At 36.8% G+C, this 16,486-nt stretch overlaps 1 protein-coding gene across 2 annotated transcripts in view; it reads left to right on the top strand.

Annotated features, from left to right (window-relative positions):
• Positions 1-11,270: 11,270 nt before the first annotated feature.
• The window catches only part of RICTOR (RPTOR independent companion of MTOR complex 2), a 102,791-nt gene continuing 97,575 nt past the window's right edge, over positions 11,271-16,486 (top strand). For both annotated transcript variants that reach the window (XM_033110196.1, XM_033110195.1), the window contains exons 1-2: positions 11,271-11,361; positions 11,531-11,578. In XM_033110196.1, the coding sequence (XP_032966087.1) occupies positions 11,313-11,361; positions 11,531-11,578 (97 nt within the window). In that variant the 5' untranslated portion in view covers positions 11,271-11,312. The remainder of the gene's footprint in view (positions 11,362-11,530; positions 11,579-16,486) is intronic.

The raw sequence follows: 16,486 nt of genomic DNA, 5'->3' as shown, positions 1-16,486 counted from the left end.
AGTTTCATTTGGCCAATAAGGAGTAATAGCAGGCAGTCAGAGGGACATGAGAGTGAGGTATTTATCCCTGCAGTTTCGTCTCTGGAGCATCATCATGAGCTGGCTGTGTACTTCACCCAAGGTCACGCCTCTGTCAGACAGGCTTCTCCACATTACGCTGACTCTGGGTCCCAGGTCTTTTTCTTCTCTCTTCAAGATTGCAACCACTCCCTGAGGTTACCATTTCCAGAGAACTGATCTTTACTTTTTGATTTCCCTACACATTGTCCACACATTTGTAAACCGTCCCTTTATGAAACCTTTCTCAAATTTCCCAACTTGAATTTGCCATTTGTTTCCCATCTGGGCCCTAATGATAATTATGACTCAACTTTGATGGATTGTAAGTCCAGTGTTGATAGATTCTCCGATTTTTCAAAAGAAGCTGGATATCAATTCCTACTTTTTTAAAACTGTCGATTTGATTTTTCTTAAATGCACTATTCAGACCAAATTATCTCTGTATGACAGATTCGACCCAGGCAGTCTGCAACATCAGCCATTTATGATGGGAAATTAATCAAATGAAGCACGGGCTACTCTGTAGCTGTCCAACTTGCCAATAATGAGGAGTCTTTTTGTGTGGGTGAGTGATGGACAAAATTTATTTAGTGTCTATGACAACCAGATTACATTTCTGTTAGCAGCACCAAATGCCACTGAGAGGTCTAATAGAAATACAATCATAAAAAGACTAAAACTGCTGCACACAAATTCATTAGAATTTGGTATGTTGGAACCAAATAGAAGTCTAAAGTCAAATTGTGGTTTGGCACTTGCCCAGCTGAGAATGATTTTCAATAGCCAATTTAGGCTACTTGTGGCCATGTTCTTATAGAAAAGGAGAGCAGAGACACACCTTCTGTGACCATTAATGTCATCTCAGTTCTTGGAAATAGATCTTTGAAATATCATAGTGCTCGAACACTTTAAGTTGATAGAGTTTTAATCAAGCATGGAAACTATCTTTCCCATTTCAAATGCATAATCTAATATATGTCATCAGATAACAAAGCTTGACTCCCCATCACATTTCTAGCACCAGAAATGAAGCTTTTAAGTTAAGATGAAATTTAGATCATTGTGCTTTAACTAACATGATGTGCTTGTCAGAGCTTCACCCTAAATGGTAGAAGTTGTGTTAGGAAAAGCATTGAAATGCTGTTGCCACCCACACACCTCAGGGGACCAGAGTTTTCTTTGGGTTTCTCTTCTTTAATGTGTATCAATCTAAAAGAAGTACATGAAGCTATGATGGTTACTAACCTCCAAAAACTAAATAAATGTACAGGACTAGAAAACCACAAAGTATTCAAGGACACGTAAAGGTTTTTCTGCATTCATCTAGAAGAACAACAACAAAAATCTCTCCTATTCTTAACATAGCTGTAATATTAGAAATATTAGGAAGGTTTCTTAGGTAGCGTCCCCTAGAAGCAGAGCTTGAGATGGAGATCTTGTGTGAGGGGTTCGTGGAGGGGGCTCTCCCAGGAGAAACCTGTAAGGGGTAAGGAAGCAGGATGGCTCACGGGAAGAAGTTGGGCAAAGATGTGGATCCAACTGCAGCCCAGGCTCAGCCGGATTCTTGAAGGAAGCACTGGAGCAGGAATGACTCCATTGAGTCATGCCACACTGAGGCCAGGGAGTTGGGCCTGTACCCCCATACCCCACATCAGGCAGTCCTGGGCTGCCAGAGGCTTTCTCCTCCCCCAACCTCAGTCTCCTGTTCTAGACTTTTCTGACCAGCATTGCTCCTTTGGTTTGAGGGCAATTCTCTGAAGTAAGGTGCAAATGTGAACTTTAGCAGACAATTCTTACTGCAGCTGAGGGATGGGTGTGCCTGCCAAAAAGTTACCAGGAATAGAGTAGAAGTAAATTTTCTGCAGAAATAGTGAGTTTTTTAAATAATTTAAAAAAAAATTTCAGTTACAGCTGACATACAATGTTACGTTAGTTTCAGGTGTACAACATAGTGATTAGACATTTATATAACTTACCAAGTGATCACTCCAATAAATCTGGTACTCATTTGACACCATACTTAGTTATTACAATATTATTGACTACATTTCTTATGCTAAACTTTACATCCCCATGAGTATTTTGTACTTCTCAATCCCTTCATCACTTTCACCCATCCCTGCAACCTCCCTCCCATGTAGCAACCCTCAAAATGTTCTCTGTATCTATGAGTCTGTTTCTGTTTTGTTTGTTCATTCGTTTTGTTCTTTAGATTCCACATAAAAATGAAATCACATATCATTTGTCTTTCTCTATCTGACTTACCTCCACTCACTATAATGCCCTCTAGATCCATCCATGTTGTTGAAGGTGGCAAGATTTTATTCTTTTTTATAGCTGAGCAATATTCCATTGCATATATGTACCACCACCTCTTTATCCATTCATCCATTGATGGACACCCAAGTTGCCTCCATATCTTGGCTATTGTAAACAATGCTGCAATGAACATATAAATGTCCCTTCGAAGTAGTGTTTTGAATTTCTTCAGATAAATACTAGACGTGGAATTACTGGATCCCATCATTACTGGTTCATATCAATGATAATCGATATGGGAGGGTAGAAATCTCCTTTGTAGCTATTTGTATAATACATTTCTTAATCATCGTATACCTTGAACTAACATTGCAACACTTCATATATCATATGAGAAGCTTTTAACCGTCTAATTTTATTACATATTTTACTTCTATAATTTAAACTCACAGTACATTGTTATTGCCTTTGTTTTAAATGAGAAATTATCTTTTAATAAAGAGCTTATTTATTTACCATTACATCTATATATTAACCATTTTTATTTACCTATCTATTAACCAAAGCATTCTTTGTTCCTTCAGGTAAATCTGAATTTCCGTCTGATATTATTTCCCTTAAGTTTGTAGAACTTCTGTTAACATTTCATTGCAGAACACCACTGTTCATCACAATTCATTCGAGTTTTTTAAATGTGACAACGTCTTTATTTCACTCTCATTTTTGAAAATTGATTTTACTACATATTCTAGATTATACACATTTCTTTCCTTTTTTATTTTAAAGATGTTATTTAATTGAATTTTGGCTTGTATTGTTTCTGACTAGAAGTCATCAGTGATTCTTATTGTTGTTGCCTGTAGTTAATTTGCCTTTTGTTCTCCTCTCCTAATACTGTAGCTTTTTTCTCTTTACCTTTGACATTTGGTAATTCGATTATTATATGCCTGGAGATGATTTTCTTCGTGTTTCTCTTGCTAGTGATTTGCTCAGCTTTTTGGATCTGATCTTAATAATTATTGTCAAATTTGAAAGATTTCATCCATTACAATCATGCACTGCTTAATGATGAGGATACATTCTGAGAAATGCATTGTTAGATGATTTCATCATTGTGCAAACATCGTAGAGTGTACTTACACAAACCTAGGTGGTATAGCCTATTACATACCTGGGTTATATTCTATAGCCTATTGCTCATAGGCTACAAGGCTTGTATAGCATGTTATTGTAACTGCATAAAACATGAGATTAAATCAAACACAAGAGAAAATGATACAATCAAGAGACACAGTAAACACAAGATGTATGAGGATGCTGCCAGTGTAACACGGCATACTGTTTTACAGCAAAATATTTTTTGTAAGTAAAAAGAGAACACTCTAAAATAAATATAAAAAGTATAATATAGTAAATACATAGGCCAGTAGCAGGCGTTTATAATCAAGTGTTACATACTGTACATAATTGTATGTTCTAAGCTTTTACACATCTGGCAGTATAGTAGATTTATTACCAGCATCACCATAAACACAATGTGTTGTGCTACGATATCACAATGGCTACGATGTTCCAAGATAATAGGAATTTTTCAGCTCTTTATAATCTTGGGAACCACCATTGTATATGCTGTCTGTCATTGACCAAAATGTCTCATGCAGCACATTATTGTATTTCTTCAAATATTTTTCTGCCCTAATCTCTCTCTCCACTTTTCTTGGGACTCCAATTACACATATTTCAAATTGTTTGACTTTTTTAATATGGGTGACTAAGGTTCTTTCTTTCTTTTCTAGTCTTTTTCTTCTTTATTTTTTCTATTGGGTTATTTTCAAATTCACTAATCCTTTTCTTTTTTAATGTCCAATATGTTATCTGGTGAATTCTGATATTTTTGATATTGTATTTTTCATTTCTAGAATTTTCACTTGATTCTTTTTTGCAGTATACATTTCTCTAGTCAGAATCTCCGTCTGTTTACTCATTGTGTCCAATGTTTCTTTAAAATCTTTAGCCATGTTTATAAAATTATGCTAATTTCAATGGCTGTGTTATCTCTGGGTCTGTTTCCATTGATTATTTTTTGTCATGACAATGAATCACATTTTCCTGATTTTTCACATCTAATAATTTTTTTATTACATGCTGGACATTTTAAACACTGTGTTTCAGAGTTGGGATATTATTGTTTATTTTTTAATGAATTTTGTGTATTTTTGTCCCTATTCCTTTATTAATTTATTGGCAGATTAGCTTGATCCTGTTGAGACTTGGTTTTAGGTTTTATTTGGATGTGTCTATAGTACCCTTTATTTTAGGGCTAGTACAGATTTACCTCTAAATTTTGACCTTTATAGGATCTCCATGCAACACTTTCCCTAAATTATAGCCTTTTTGGAGTCATAACTGAATGCTCAGAGTGTTCACCAAATTCTCTCTGCTTGCTGTTTGGAACTCTAATGTCTTTTAGAAATCTGCAACTCCTGGGATCTCTATTCAGTTCAGAGCCTCCAGGAGCTGTTCTCTGCCAGGCCTCAGAGAGTCTCACCCTATGGTTATGCAGCTTAAAAATTCAGCTAAATAATCAAGAGGATCCATGTACAGATTTCTGGAGCTCCTGCTCTGTACAGCTCCCTCCTCTCTAATATGCTGGCCCTCAAATTTCAATTGCCTTTTTATCTCTGAACTTTAAGCTTTCTTTCTTTTATCTAGTTAGACTGACGTTATCTGTTTGGTTTCCACGGCTTATGTTGAATTTTGAAAGATGTCCCCAGGTAAAAGCCAGAAAGAATGTGGAGCTCACCTTGTTTGTTTCTTTTATTTCAAGGTCACAGTGCCACACTATCTATTGTCCAAAGCCTAAAAACAGTTTTTAATAATATTTTCTAGGTTAATAATTGTTTATTGTGGGAAAGTAAATCCAATTCCCATTCTCCATCATGGGTGAAATCAGAAATCTTTCATTTAAAAATATCATTTCACATATAGCTCCTTTATATTGTGTTTTCTATCATCAATATCTGGAGTCCATGGAATAAATTCTAGTTTTTTCTACTTATTATTACTTAAGGTGACTTTTTCTTACGAGTTTGATGGTCTTTGAACACGTGAGCTCTTAGTTGTTCCATCTTAATTTGTGAAGAGTCCAGGAGCTGACATGGTGCACACTCTCCTCCAGAAAGGATTTGTAATTGCTACTACGAGAAGCCAGGGGTCGCTACCAACCTGGGTCCATTTGGTCCGCTTCTAGGATCCTGGGCTTAATGTAGAAGCCTCACGTTCTGCTTTTCTACCTTCTGGCAGTGGCCTAGTCTTCAGATCTGGGGTATGCTATTGGCATTTGTCCTCTATCTAGCTCTTCTTTTCCAGTTTCTATTTGCTCACTCTAATTTTAGTACTGTTTTGTTTGTATGTTTTTTTAATGGGGTTTTTGATGTTTGTTTTTTTTTTTAACCAAAAAGGAAAAAGAAAGAAAAAAATTAAACAATTGATGTTTTATTCTACAGATTAACAATGGAGCTGTCATTTGGTCAGGAGGTTAAACAGGCATGAGTAATATAAGGTATCCTGAGGAAGGATTGGGAGTTCTGCCATTCAGAGGAGTTCACAAAACTGCCTCAGGTGTTCTTTCCACTTGAGTACATGGCTATATACTATGCCCAGGTAAATGGATTTAAGGAGTGTAAAGTATCCTTCACAAAATGGACTCATGGCTTAAAAAGAATTTGCAAAAAAACTGCACGTATGTAATATAAATAACGAATGCACATGCACAGGATTTTAAGATATGAAAGATCAGATACTTCTACTTGTGATATTAGCACTTTATCAACATTAAAAGAAAAAAGCAACAGTAATTTAATCACGTCACAAAGTCAGCCAAATTTTTTAAAACTGAAATTAAAATTATATGAAATATGAATTCACGTACATTATCCTTTACTATTTTTTAACTCTATATGTATATTATTCATTGAGATGTTAGCTGATTAGCAAAATATTTAAAAAATAAGTATTCAGAATATGAAGGCAATTTTTTTGTATTTTTTTCATTGATGTTAGAAGTCATGAAGTATTGAATCCTTACTTTGCAAAAAGAACGACTTCTTTTTAGTAACAGACAAAAAGGTAAATATCTGTGGGGAATATGGTGGCATTTATTGCTATTATTTTAAAAAGTGGCTGAAAAGAACCATCAAAGAAAATAATTTGTTGGCAAAATTAAAATGCAGTCACATTTTTAAACCAAGATGGAAACAGGAAAAGAAGGGGAGAAAAAGCAGATTTGAAGTAAAAAGTATTTGAACAAATAGGCATTAAAGAAGCTTTGCTGAACAGTTAGATGGAAGCATAGATGTTTCTATAGTTGTCTGAGCTTATGGTATTAGCTAAATTCTGTTCAGTAATGAAATACACAAATAACTACTTTTTTTCTGTGCCACCAAAGTAAGGATGCATCAAAGAATGTGTATTGTTATCAGTGAACAGCTTCCTTAATAAAAGCAATGTTTTATGAAAAATCAACAAGCGGTTGCTATAAATGAAATTTAAATATTAGGGATTCACAGAAGAACAGAGATAGTGCCACATGTGATAGTTTCATATAATAAAGACCTTTAAAATACAGTTTAATTTTCACATACTTTGGAAAGAGAAGGAGAGTGACTATGAAAATCTTTTGTACCATACAGATGTTTGATACTTATTGAGTACCAAACTTTTTTTTTCATGACTGGTGGTTTACAGTGGCATGTTATCTATCAGATTTTTTAAAAATATTAAATCTAATCTTTCCCTTCAAAGTAAATGTGAAAACAATAACTAAGTTATTACTCATCAAAAGAAACTTGTGCTACAAAGAGAGCATTTAGGTATTTGAAAACATTTCCACAGTTTTGTGATTTTTGTGTGTGTGAAGACAATTAAAAATATAAACGTGTCACCTTTGTAATATTTACAAACTTAAAAATCTTGAAAACAGTGTTTTTTAACTGCTTAAAATCTTTAGACGAAGCGTTTTAAAACCATTTGCTAAAAATGTTTAAATATGCCTTCCAGTTGGCTTTGAAAACAGGTTGACATTAAGAGAGATATTTATTAGCCAAATTACATAAAAAACCTTTTTATAACTAAGGAATGGAATTGAAAAATGAGTGTTATGATTTAGAACTGCAGCCATTAGAGTAGTTCTACCGTTTTTAATTTGTATTTTGTGAGGTTTCAGCTACTAAATCCCAACATGTAAATAAACCTTTCTTAGAATTAGACTTTTGAGTTGCTGTATCTCAAAATTTTTAACAAGAACTTTAAAAAATAATGAAATATATTCAGCCCATTGCTTTTATTTGTGCCATAGCAACATAACATTAAAAATTACTTTTAACTATTTTTATTTCATGTTTATGTTTTATTTAATAAAAAAAGTAAATATACATGTATTGGAGTATGTGGACAATTTTTTTTTTTAATGAAGAGATGCACAATTTTCATAGGTCCATTACTTAACACATTATTATAATCAAATATATATAATGGTTGTTTAGGATCACCAACAGAATTTCTCTAAAATAGTTTCCTTAAAAAATACACAAGTGAAATTTTGTTTTAGAACAATTAAAATGAGAAAAAAAGTTAAAAATCACTCAAAATTCTACCAACCAGAGATAATCACTATTGAAATTTTAATGCATACCCTTCTCGATTTTTATGAATATATGTACCTTCTTTTTTACAAACATAGGCTTATTCTTCATTTAAAATTGTGTTCATAGAGGGCCTTTATACCTTACAGATTTTTTAAAAATGAAATTTAAAGGAGACTTTTGTAAGAGAGATTAAAATTTACAGGAACAACAAATACTAAAAGGCTACGTCCTGCTGTGACCAAAGCGGAATCTTTATAATCAGCCCTGTGTAGGATTATAACATTTGTTGAATTTAGCCCATTGCCTGTCATTTTAATGGCCTTTATCTAGATGTTAAATGTCTGATTTTACTATAAAGAGAAATTACCAGAAAAGAGACTGACCAAATATTGTGGTTTTTGACTTGCTTTATCTTCACATGGCCTATGGAAGAAGGCAGATAGATAAAGAGAAATAAAATTTTTGCAAGACTTTGTTTAATGTTACCACTGCATCTGAAACTGATAAAATTTTGTTTATAAACTAGAATTATTAACTGTGTATAATAGGATAGAAAAAAGAACCCAGAGTGTGACTATCAATGGAGACATTATATCTTCAGCTTCAGGATCCAGCAGTTATCTCTTAGAGGTGTGGTCCTGGACCCAATCTCATATAACCTTTTTTATCAATGACTAATACTATGAGAAGAAAAAAAAACATTCATTCACACAGCAAATGTAACCTAGTTAGGAAATGAAAAGTAAGAAGAGGAAGTCACATTCTCAGTGACCAGATTAGAATCAAAATGACCCGGAAAATTGGAGAAGTAGTAACAAGTAAACACAATGAGTAAGACTTGGGGTAGGCTAAAATAAGGAAGAAAAACAAGTTTCAAAAAGAGGAGTGGCTAGCAATTGGCTAGTATGGAAAATAAGTTAGAGATTTTAACAAATAAGCTGACTAGGATCAATAATGTAGTGCTGTTGTTTGAAAAGCAAACACAACATTGTGAAATGTATTCCTTACTAAAATTTACCTAAACTTCTGCTTCCTAGTTGAGTGTTATTTGCAAACACTAAGAACTTGTTCTTTTTACCAGAAATGCCATTCACCTTAAGAGCAAATGTGGAGAACACAGCCACTCAAATGACTGAGACGTAACAGAGGAAAAACTAGTTTCATTGTAAGATGGGAGAAAGTTGATTTCTTACTTCTGGAAGAGATGGATTAATTGAATAATGATCTTTAAATATGAACACACAGTTATAAAGAAGAAAGGCTATTGGATTCAGGCTCTCATGTACCTTTAGTAATTTAAAGGTGGGTCAATTGTTCTCAACTTTCATGAAAGACTAAATGAGAGAAGAAAGTGAAATTTTATTAGTAAGGAGTTAATTTAGAATAGACAGGGATAAGAAAAATAGTATAAAAAGTGTTGGTTGGAATTGGAACAATTTTAAGAATCTGGTAGACTTTCCATTGATAGATTTCTTCTTTTCTAAAATGGTGAAATGTGATGCAAGGAGAGATGAAATACAAAAATTTTCATGTCCTAGCCAGACCTCAAGTTTTGTGATGTCTGCCTTAGGCTGTCACTATAATCATTTGCACCAAGGCTTAAAAGCTAGAAAAGAGGTTGCAAATTTGTCACTGAAATTAGTATTGGTGATATCAGGAGATATTTTTAAAAATTACTCTAATTCTGTTGTATCCTTGAATCTAAGTGCATTATCAGCATGAGACATCTGATTGCAGACCCAGTAAGAAAAGCAGCTGGAATATACAAACAGAGTACATTTTAAAATTACAGACAAGTAAACAAGAACAAAAACTATATATGTAATTCCACCACTGAGGGAAAAAATAATCAGTTAACATTTTGATGAGACTTTTCTCTATTGTGTAACATAACAGATATGTAACATATTTTATAAAGTACTGTATACTTTTAATTTTATATTATTTTAAACATTTATGAAATGGGAAATTTGTGATCTCTCGCTTGATTTAATATCCAGAACATTATCTCCTATAAATATACTAGACCTGTATTGTCATTTTTAATGGCTGCAATAATTTGCATAATCTTTGGGTCAAGTGTTTCCAATTTTAGTATCTCCAATTTTTTTTTAAAGCATCAAGAGCTTTGGAATAAAGAAGGAATCCGAGCATTTACTCAACTAACTGATTATACGTATATTGAACATTTATTTGTCTGAACACTGCATTAACAGGAAGCTGGGAAAAGAAAAGTGGTTACGGCAAGCTCTCCAGTGTCAATTAACTTCCAGTCTCACGGAATAGAAAGACAAGAGTTGAGAAATAAGAGGCAACAAAACGCCCACCCTCTCTTTAAAGTTAATCTAGTTTAAGAAAAAGCTGCTGGGTCAGGGGCCAGGTGTATATACATTAATCAGCTAATGCAGTTTCTAGAATTCAACTCTCCAGAGTTAGCAATTGTCCACATTTATATTAGCCACTTTTGTAGGAGATATACAGACAGAAAACCCGGACACAGCCCTCCTCAGCCTGTCCTCCGTTCCAGGCAGAGAGGAAACCCTTTCCCCGAGCCTCCTGGCGTCCGTGCGGGCGCGGCACCAATCCCATCCGCTGCCCGGGACGACCACCCTGCACTCCAGCAAGACAAAACCCCCCACCAGACCACTTCCACTTTTACTAGTAGCACCCTGGCCGAGTGTGGCTTTGAAGATCAAATGCAAGGCTGCTTAGTTCGGTGGTCAGAGAGCGAGGGTGGAAAACAAACTTTGTTACGTGCGTCTTAACTTGGTGGGAGCAAAAGGACTCTAGGAAGGGAACTGAGTTATGTTAAAACTGCGCAGCGTTTTGTTTTCGTTTTTAATAAAAATCGCTTTAACTCCTGTATTAGGAAGGGGCGTGGGGCTGTCTATCTCAGAGCTTGAAAGCAAGCATGAGAATCATGCAGGATGGTTTTAGCAGGTGGTCAGCCGGCCACATCCCGGCCTCCTCCCAGCTCGCTCCGGTTTTGACTACGGTTCCCGCCGCGGCAGGAGGGGAAGCATCCTCCAGCTATAAACTCGTATCAATGGGATTCCCCTCGTGGGAAATGTCCCCTCCCAGCAGACGTGCTCCCAAGAAGGTCAGGCGCGCCGCCGCGCGCCCTCTCGTTCCCGAATGAGAGGACGCGCAATCGCAAGCTCCACCGAGACCCTGAGTCGGCACGGAGCTCGCTGCGCCCCGGGTGCGGAGTCGCCGCCGCCGCCCGCCGCCCGCCGCTGCGGAAGGGCGGGGGAGATGCTGCTGGGGGCGGGTGAGGCGCGCGGGGAGGGGAAGGGGTTCTCGCGCGATTGGGCGAGGTTTCCGGTGTTGTGACTGAAACCCGTCAATATGGCGGCGATCGGCCGCGGCCGCTCGCTGAAGAATCTCCGAATACGAGGTAAGCTCGCTGCAGCCCTCATCCCCACTGCTTGGCGCCCGCCACCCCTGGCACTTGCCTCCCCCTGGCTCTGGGCGGAGGGAGCAAGCGGGGCTCTGGCCGGAGCCAGGTCTGCCGCCGCTGGCCTGCCCTCGAATCCTAATTGGGTCTGTGTGTCTATTTCACGCAGGGCGGAATGACAGCGGCGAGGAGAACGTCCCGCTGGATCTGACCCGAGGTAACGCGGGGCGCCGCTGGCCCCGGGGAGGGCGCGCTGCTGGGAAGGAGCGGGGTCTGGGGGCCGGGGACAGGGGCGGGCTGCGCACGGGACCGGTGGGGGTGCGGGAGCCAGAGCCCTAGCCGGGGGCCGCCTCCCAGGACCCATCCCCCTTCCCAGTGCCTGCTTCCCTCGCCCGGAGCTCTTCTCCGGGCCTCTGGGTGCTGTGGGTGCCGGGGAACACCGAGCGGGACTCGGCGCGGCCGGCGACCCTCTGGATTCCCTGGACCCCCAAGGAAACGCTTTACTCTTATCCCGGAGCTTGTGCAGCCAAATCCTGGGGGCGGCCGGAGGGAGGTAGAGGCTGTTATTTAGGTTGCCGGAGGATGTCGGGGAAGAGCGACCACATCCTGCCTTCCCCGTCCCCCAGAGCAGAAGCCGGACCTGCTCGGTTCTGGCTGACTGCGTGAAATGTTGTCTCTTTGCCCACCTCCCTGGGGGACCCGTAACATTGATAACTCAGTAGTGAAACCTAGAGCGGGTGAATACTGCTAAGTGTCTGATCTACGCTGTGTTTCCCTCCTGTTTCCCTTTCCCGGGCGGCTGGGATTGTAGTTGGCAAAGACCGCCCCCTCACCCTCGCTGCAGGTTCATTGTTTACCTTCTGCAGTGGCGCTGGGTTTGTTTACACCTTCGAAAATGGGTAAATCCCGCTTATATTTTTAAATATCTAATTCGGCTACTGGCCAGTATATCTTCTCAGTCATCGTACTGGAGTTTATTCGACAATATCTCTCTGAAGATTTAGTAGTTGTGTACAGGGTTTTTCTTTTCTCTTCCACGGTAAACAGGATTTGGTCTACTGATTCCGAAGAAGTCATATTTCACACCAGCCTTAGCTTAGAATACAACCTGGTTCAGCCGTACAGAATCAATTTCCTTTTTGAGACTCGAAAAACACATTAGGCAGTTTTAAAAAAAATGGTTGTAAATATTCTATATAAAATTAAAAAAATTTTTTAACCTATGTTGTATTTGTCATATTGACCATTATCTATCTACAGTGTTAGATGCAGGCTCATTGTTGAGGCTCATCTCTGTATTTAAACCATAGTGCGCGTTCTCTAATTTGTATATCATAATGTAAAATTACCATTTAATAAACTAAAAGGCTAGTTTTCCTTTAGCTACCAGAGTACATTTTTGTAGCAGTTGTTTATTTTGAAAGTTCAGGGCCTTAGTTTCGGGCGAAGTATGTTCTTTTACTGGCGGAAGAATTTCTAAAATACAATAAGGCTTAAGTATAGAAATGGCAACGAATTAGATCATTAATGGTATAAATTGGAACATTTTTTTCAGCAGATAGCGTTTGAATATTAGTGTAGAAAGATGTAAAGCTTTTGACTTTTGTGTAATATTTTGGAAACTTGACTATATATAACATACATTATGAACATGAAATGTACATGAAATATATTAATATATGGGAAAAGATTTTCTAGTAAATTTCCTAACAGAATTCCCACAAGGCCCAAAATTAGCATTTGAGTTCTGTAACAAATGTAGTTTATTAGTGATTTAATTTATATATGAGAATACATGTTTTAGATGAAAGTGAAAGAGCATTTAATAGATAGATCTTGAGTCTAATTTCTGCATTAAAGACCTGCTTGGATGTGGTGCTAGAAATAAGTTACAGTTTGTTGATGTCAAAATTTTGGATTGTGAAAGAGCTATGTACAGTACAAATTTGATGTGATGCCTTTGGTTTACTCCAATTTTCCTCAAGTACACAGATAACTCTGTATGTTTACTATATAAAATGCAATATTCCCTGAGCATTTAGTAAACACCTATCTATATGTCCATAGGCATTTCTAGGCAATACAGAAAGTACAGAAAAATGGTATTTCTACTTTCTCTGACAAAATATACTTCAGTTTGGAATGAAATACACACAACCAATTGAAACTGATTGCAAAAACAATATACAACTAAGAGTGAGAGGTTATATGAGAACTGTATTCCTAAATGCTAAGGAAGTTTAGAAATAAAAGTAATATGAGTTAGATTCATTATATAGTGATGCTATTGTTTAAGAAATTGCTATTCTGACAAACATTTCATTGTTAAAAGAAGGCTTGTGGATCTAACATGAAGAAAAGTTCATGAGGAATTAAACTTTAGTAATAATTTGAGAACTGGGGGGCAGTCTGGGTTGCAGCTGAAGGGCAGCTGTTTGTGGATTGGATTACAGTATGTTTTAGATAAAGTTTAGGTAACCAAAAATAATATATATTTTTTAATGGTAAGGCAATGTTTGCTCTCATCCTAATTTCTTTTAATGCAACATTTGAGAAATTCATTGTGTAGGTTATTTAGCAAAGTTCATTATAAAATGGAGGTCATGGTCATCGTAATTCCTTTAGGAAAAGAACAAATTGTAAAGTCAAATAGTTCTGGGTTGTAATTCAGCTGTGATACTTAATAGTTAGGTGATTTGGGGCAAGTTATTTGACCTTGCTTAACTCTTGGTTTCTTCATCTCAAAAAAACGAGGTGGGTAGGTGGGGATAGAGAGGGAGAGAACAAGAACGAACTTCAAAAGATTATTAAGAATGTGAAAAGTAAGTGAGCTAGTGCTTAATGGAAGTACTCAGCATAGGACCTGACATTCTGTGAGTGATGTTAATAAAATGCTACTTGCCTTCCTACACTATGAAATCAAAATAATTTATACCACATTTAAAATATTTCAAATGATTGTTTTGAATATTATACACTTGTTAATAAAGAGTTATGGTATTAAAGTTTTCATTTTTTTGAGGCATACTATTAAATTGGATATAGTTTGTTGAAAGTATAGTTCTTGAATATAGCAATTGTAAAAAAGTAATGGGAGATTAACAGTAAATTAGGTCTAAGCAAAGAGCAGTGTATTAGTGAACATAAGATAAAAGGTGGTATTCTATTTTATAGAACCTTAGAATTTTTCTCCCTGACTCCAGAAAATTTCCTTGTAATAATAACTTGGCTGGCCTTGTAAGTGTCTTGAAGCCCAGGAGAGTTTTAAGGTTCTTTGGTTTTGGTAGTGGTGTTTGCGCTGTGGTTCATTCATAGTCTGCTTCAATTAAAAATTGTTGATGGATTAATTTTGATCTAGTTTAGAAATTTCATTGCAGTAGATGTTGTAGTCCACTTATTGGTAATTGTTGCTTTCGGTTTTGTTTTGACAACTCTGTTTAATTTGTGAAAGTCCCTGATACTTGCTATCGATATTAAATACATTCTCTGTTTTGTAATCCAAAATCTGTTTTGAAACCCACATGCTTCTCTTAGCCACTTCTACTGCAAGGATAGTCTATTTTTTATCAATCCAGTTGTGCATCTCTTCCTGGTACAGAATAACTTGAAAAGACACAGTATTTTTCCTGTGTGAGCCCTTCCTAGTATACTTTAATTATTGTATTCAAAGTTAATTCTGAGGACATTACACACATTCAGATGTAACTATTGGAATATAATTTATTTAAAAGTATTGAGTTACATATTTTTTTCCATTAGTAAAACTAAGAATAGTGATTGTCTTAGTTGATGTTTAATAGTTAGAAAAGTAGGAAGGTTTTTTGAATAATCACTTGAACACTAACTTTTTGTTTTCAGATTTCTGCTAGTTGGGATATTAACTGGTGCTGTTTAATTGCTCACTTCAGTTAGACAAAACAAACATTGACTGAATGCTTGTTATATACTAGATGCTGAATTGAGTGCTGGAGGAATAAAGATGATGTTACTCCCATTTTAGAAGTTTACTGGAACAGACATAAAGAAGTGATTGCAATATGGAACAATAAATTGAGTAATCAAAGTGTGCAAGGAACAGAAGTAGTCCTGAGGAGAGAAGGATTCACTGGTGGGTAGAGGATCAGAGAAGGCTTTACAGAGGGGTTGACTACTCATAAGAATAATCATGGACATAGTGGAAGGAAATGTCGGCTCAAGAGAATATACCACACCTTGGGAAAGGTGGAGAGGTAAAGTCAGCAAGAAGAGGAGCTGCCTGGGAGGCTACTGATATAATCTAAGAGATGATGGGGAACTAGGCTAGGATGTAGGGGGCACAAATGAAGTTGAATATCAGAATGGAGGAAGCATCTAATTTTTTCGTCAGATTCCATGCTGACTTGGGAATCCTACTCTGCAGGGAATTTTATTTTATTTCTTAAGAAGGTAAGAAGCTGTCTAATGTGAATTCGCTTGTCTTCTTCCCTTTGTATTTTACCCATACATAGCTTCTGTTTCCCTGAGTTAAAGAATCTCTGCTCCTTTCCAAGACTAAGCTGAAAAGGAATTTTATGCTCCTAATACTTATCCTCTAAAGTTCTTTGTAGAAACAAATATCGATTGCTTCTTCATGTCTTCCTTCCTATTGGCTCACTTTTCTCATGTTCAGCAATATTTGTTGTATTCATATGGATCAGTACTATACTAGGCATGGGATGGTAGTGGGAGTGTGGAAAGATAAAGACAAGGATTATAAAATCCTTATGTTTCTATAGGCTCTGCAGACAGAATAGTTCATCTTCACTCCACTGCTTTCTTCCTTAAGCACTATACTCGAAGCCTTGCAAGCACAGCGCTCCCCATACTGAAAATAGTTTCTTAAAGAACGCTGGTAACCTCATGCAAAATTAATTGGCATTTTCAAGTCCTCATTCTATTAGTAGTAGTATTAATAGTTTTGTTCTAGGTACTGACATATATTTTCTCACTTAATCTTCAGCTGTTCTTTGAGGTACTCTTATCCTTATTTTACAGTTGAGGATATAAGCTTTGAAATTCCAAGGGACTGAACTTGGAAGGTAAGTAATTCTGCCAGGGTCACAGGGCTAGTGAGTGAATAACTGCAGCTTGTGCACTGTGGCTTCTA

This window comes from Rhinolophus ferrumequinum, chromosome 7 (assembly GCF_004115265.2).
Source record: "Rhinolophus ferrumequinum isolate MPI-CBG mRhiFer1 chromosome 7, mRhiFer1_v1.p, whole genome shotgun sequence".
Classification (NCBI taxonomy): Eukaryota; Metazoa; Chordata; class Mammalia; order Chiroptera; family Rhinolophidae; genus Rhinolophus; species Rhinolophus ferrumequinum.
This window is presented reverse-complemented; position numbering and strand designations above follow the sequence as displayed.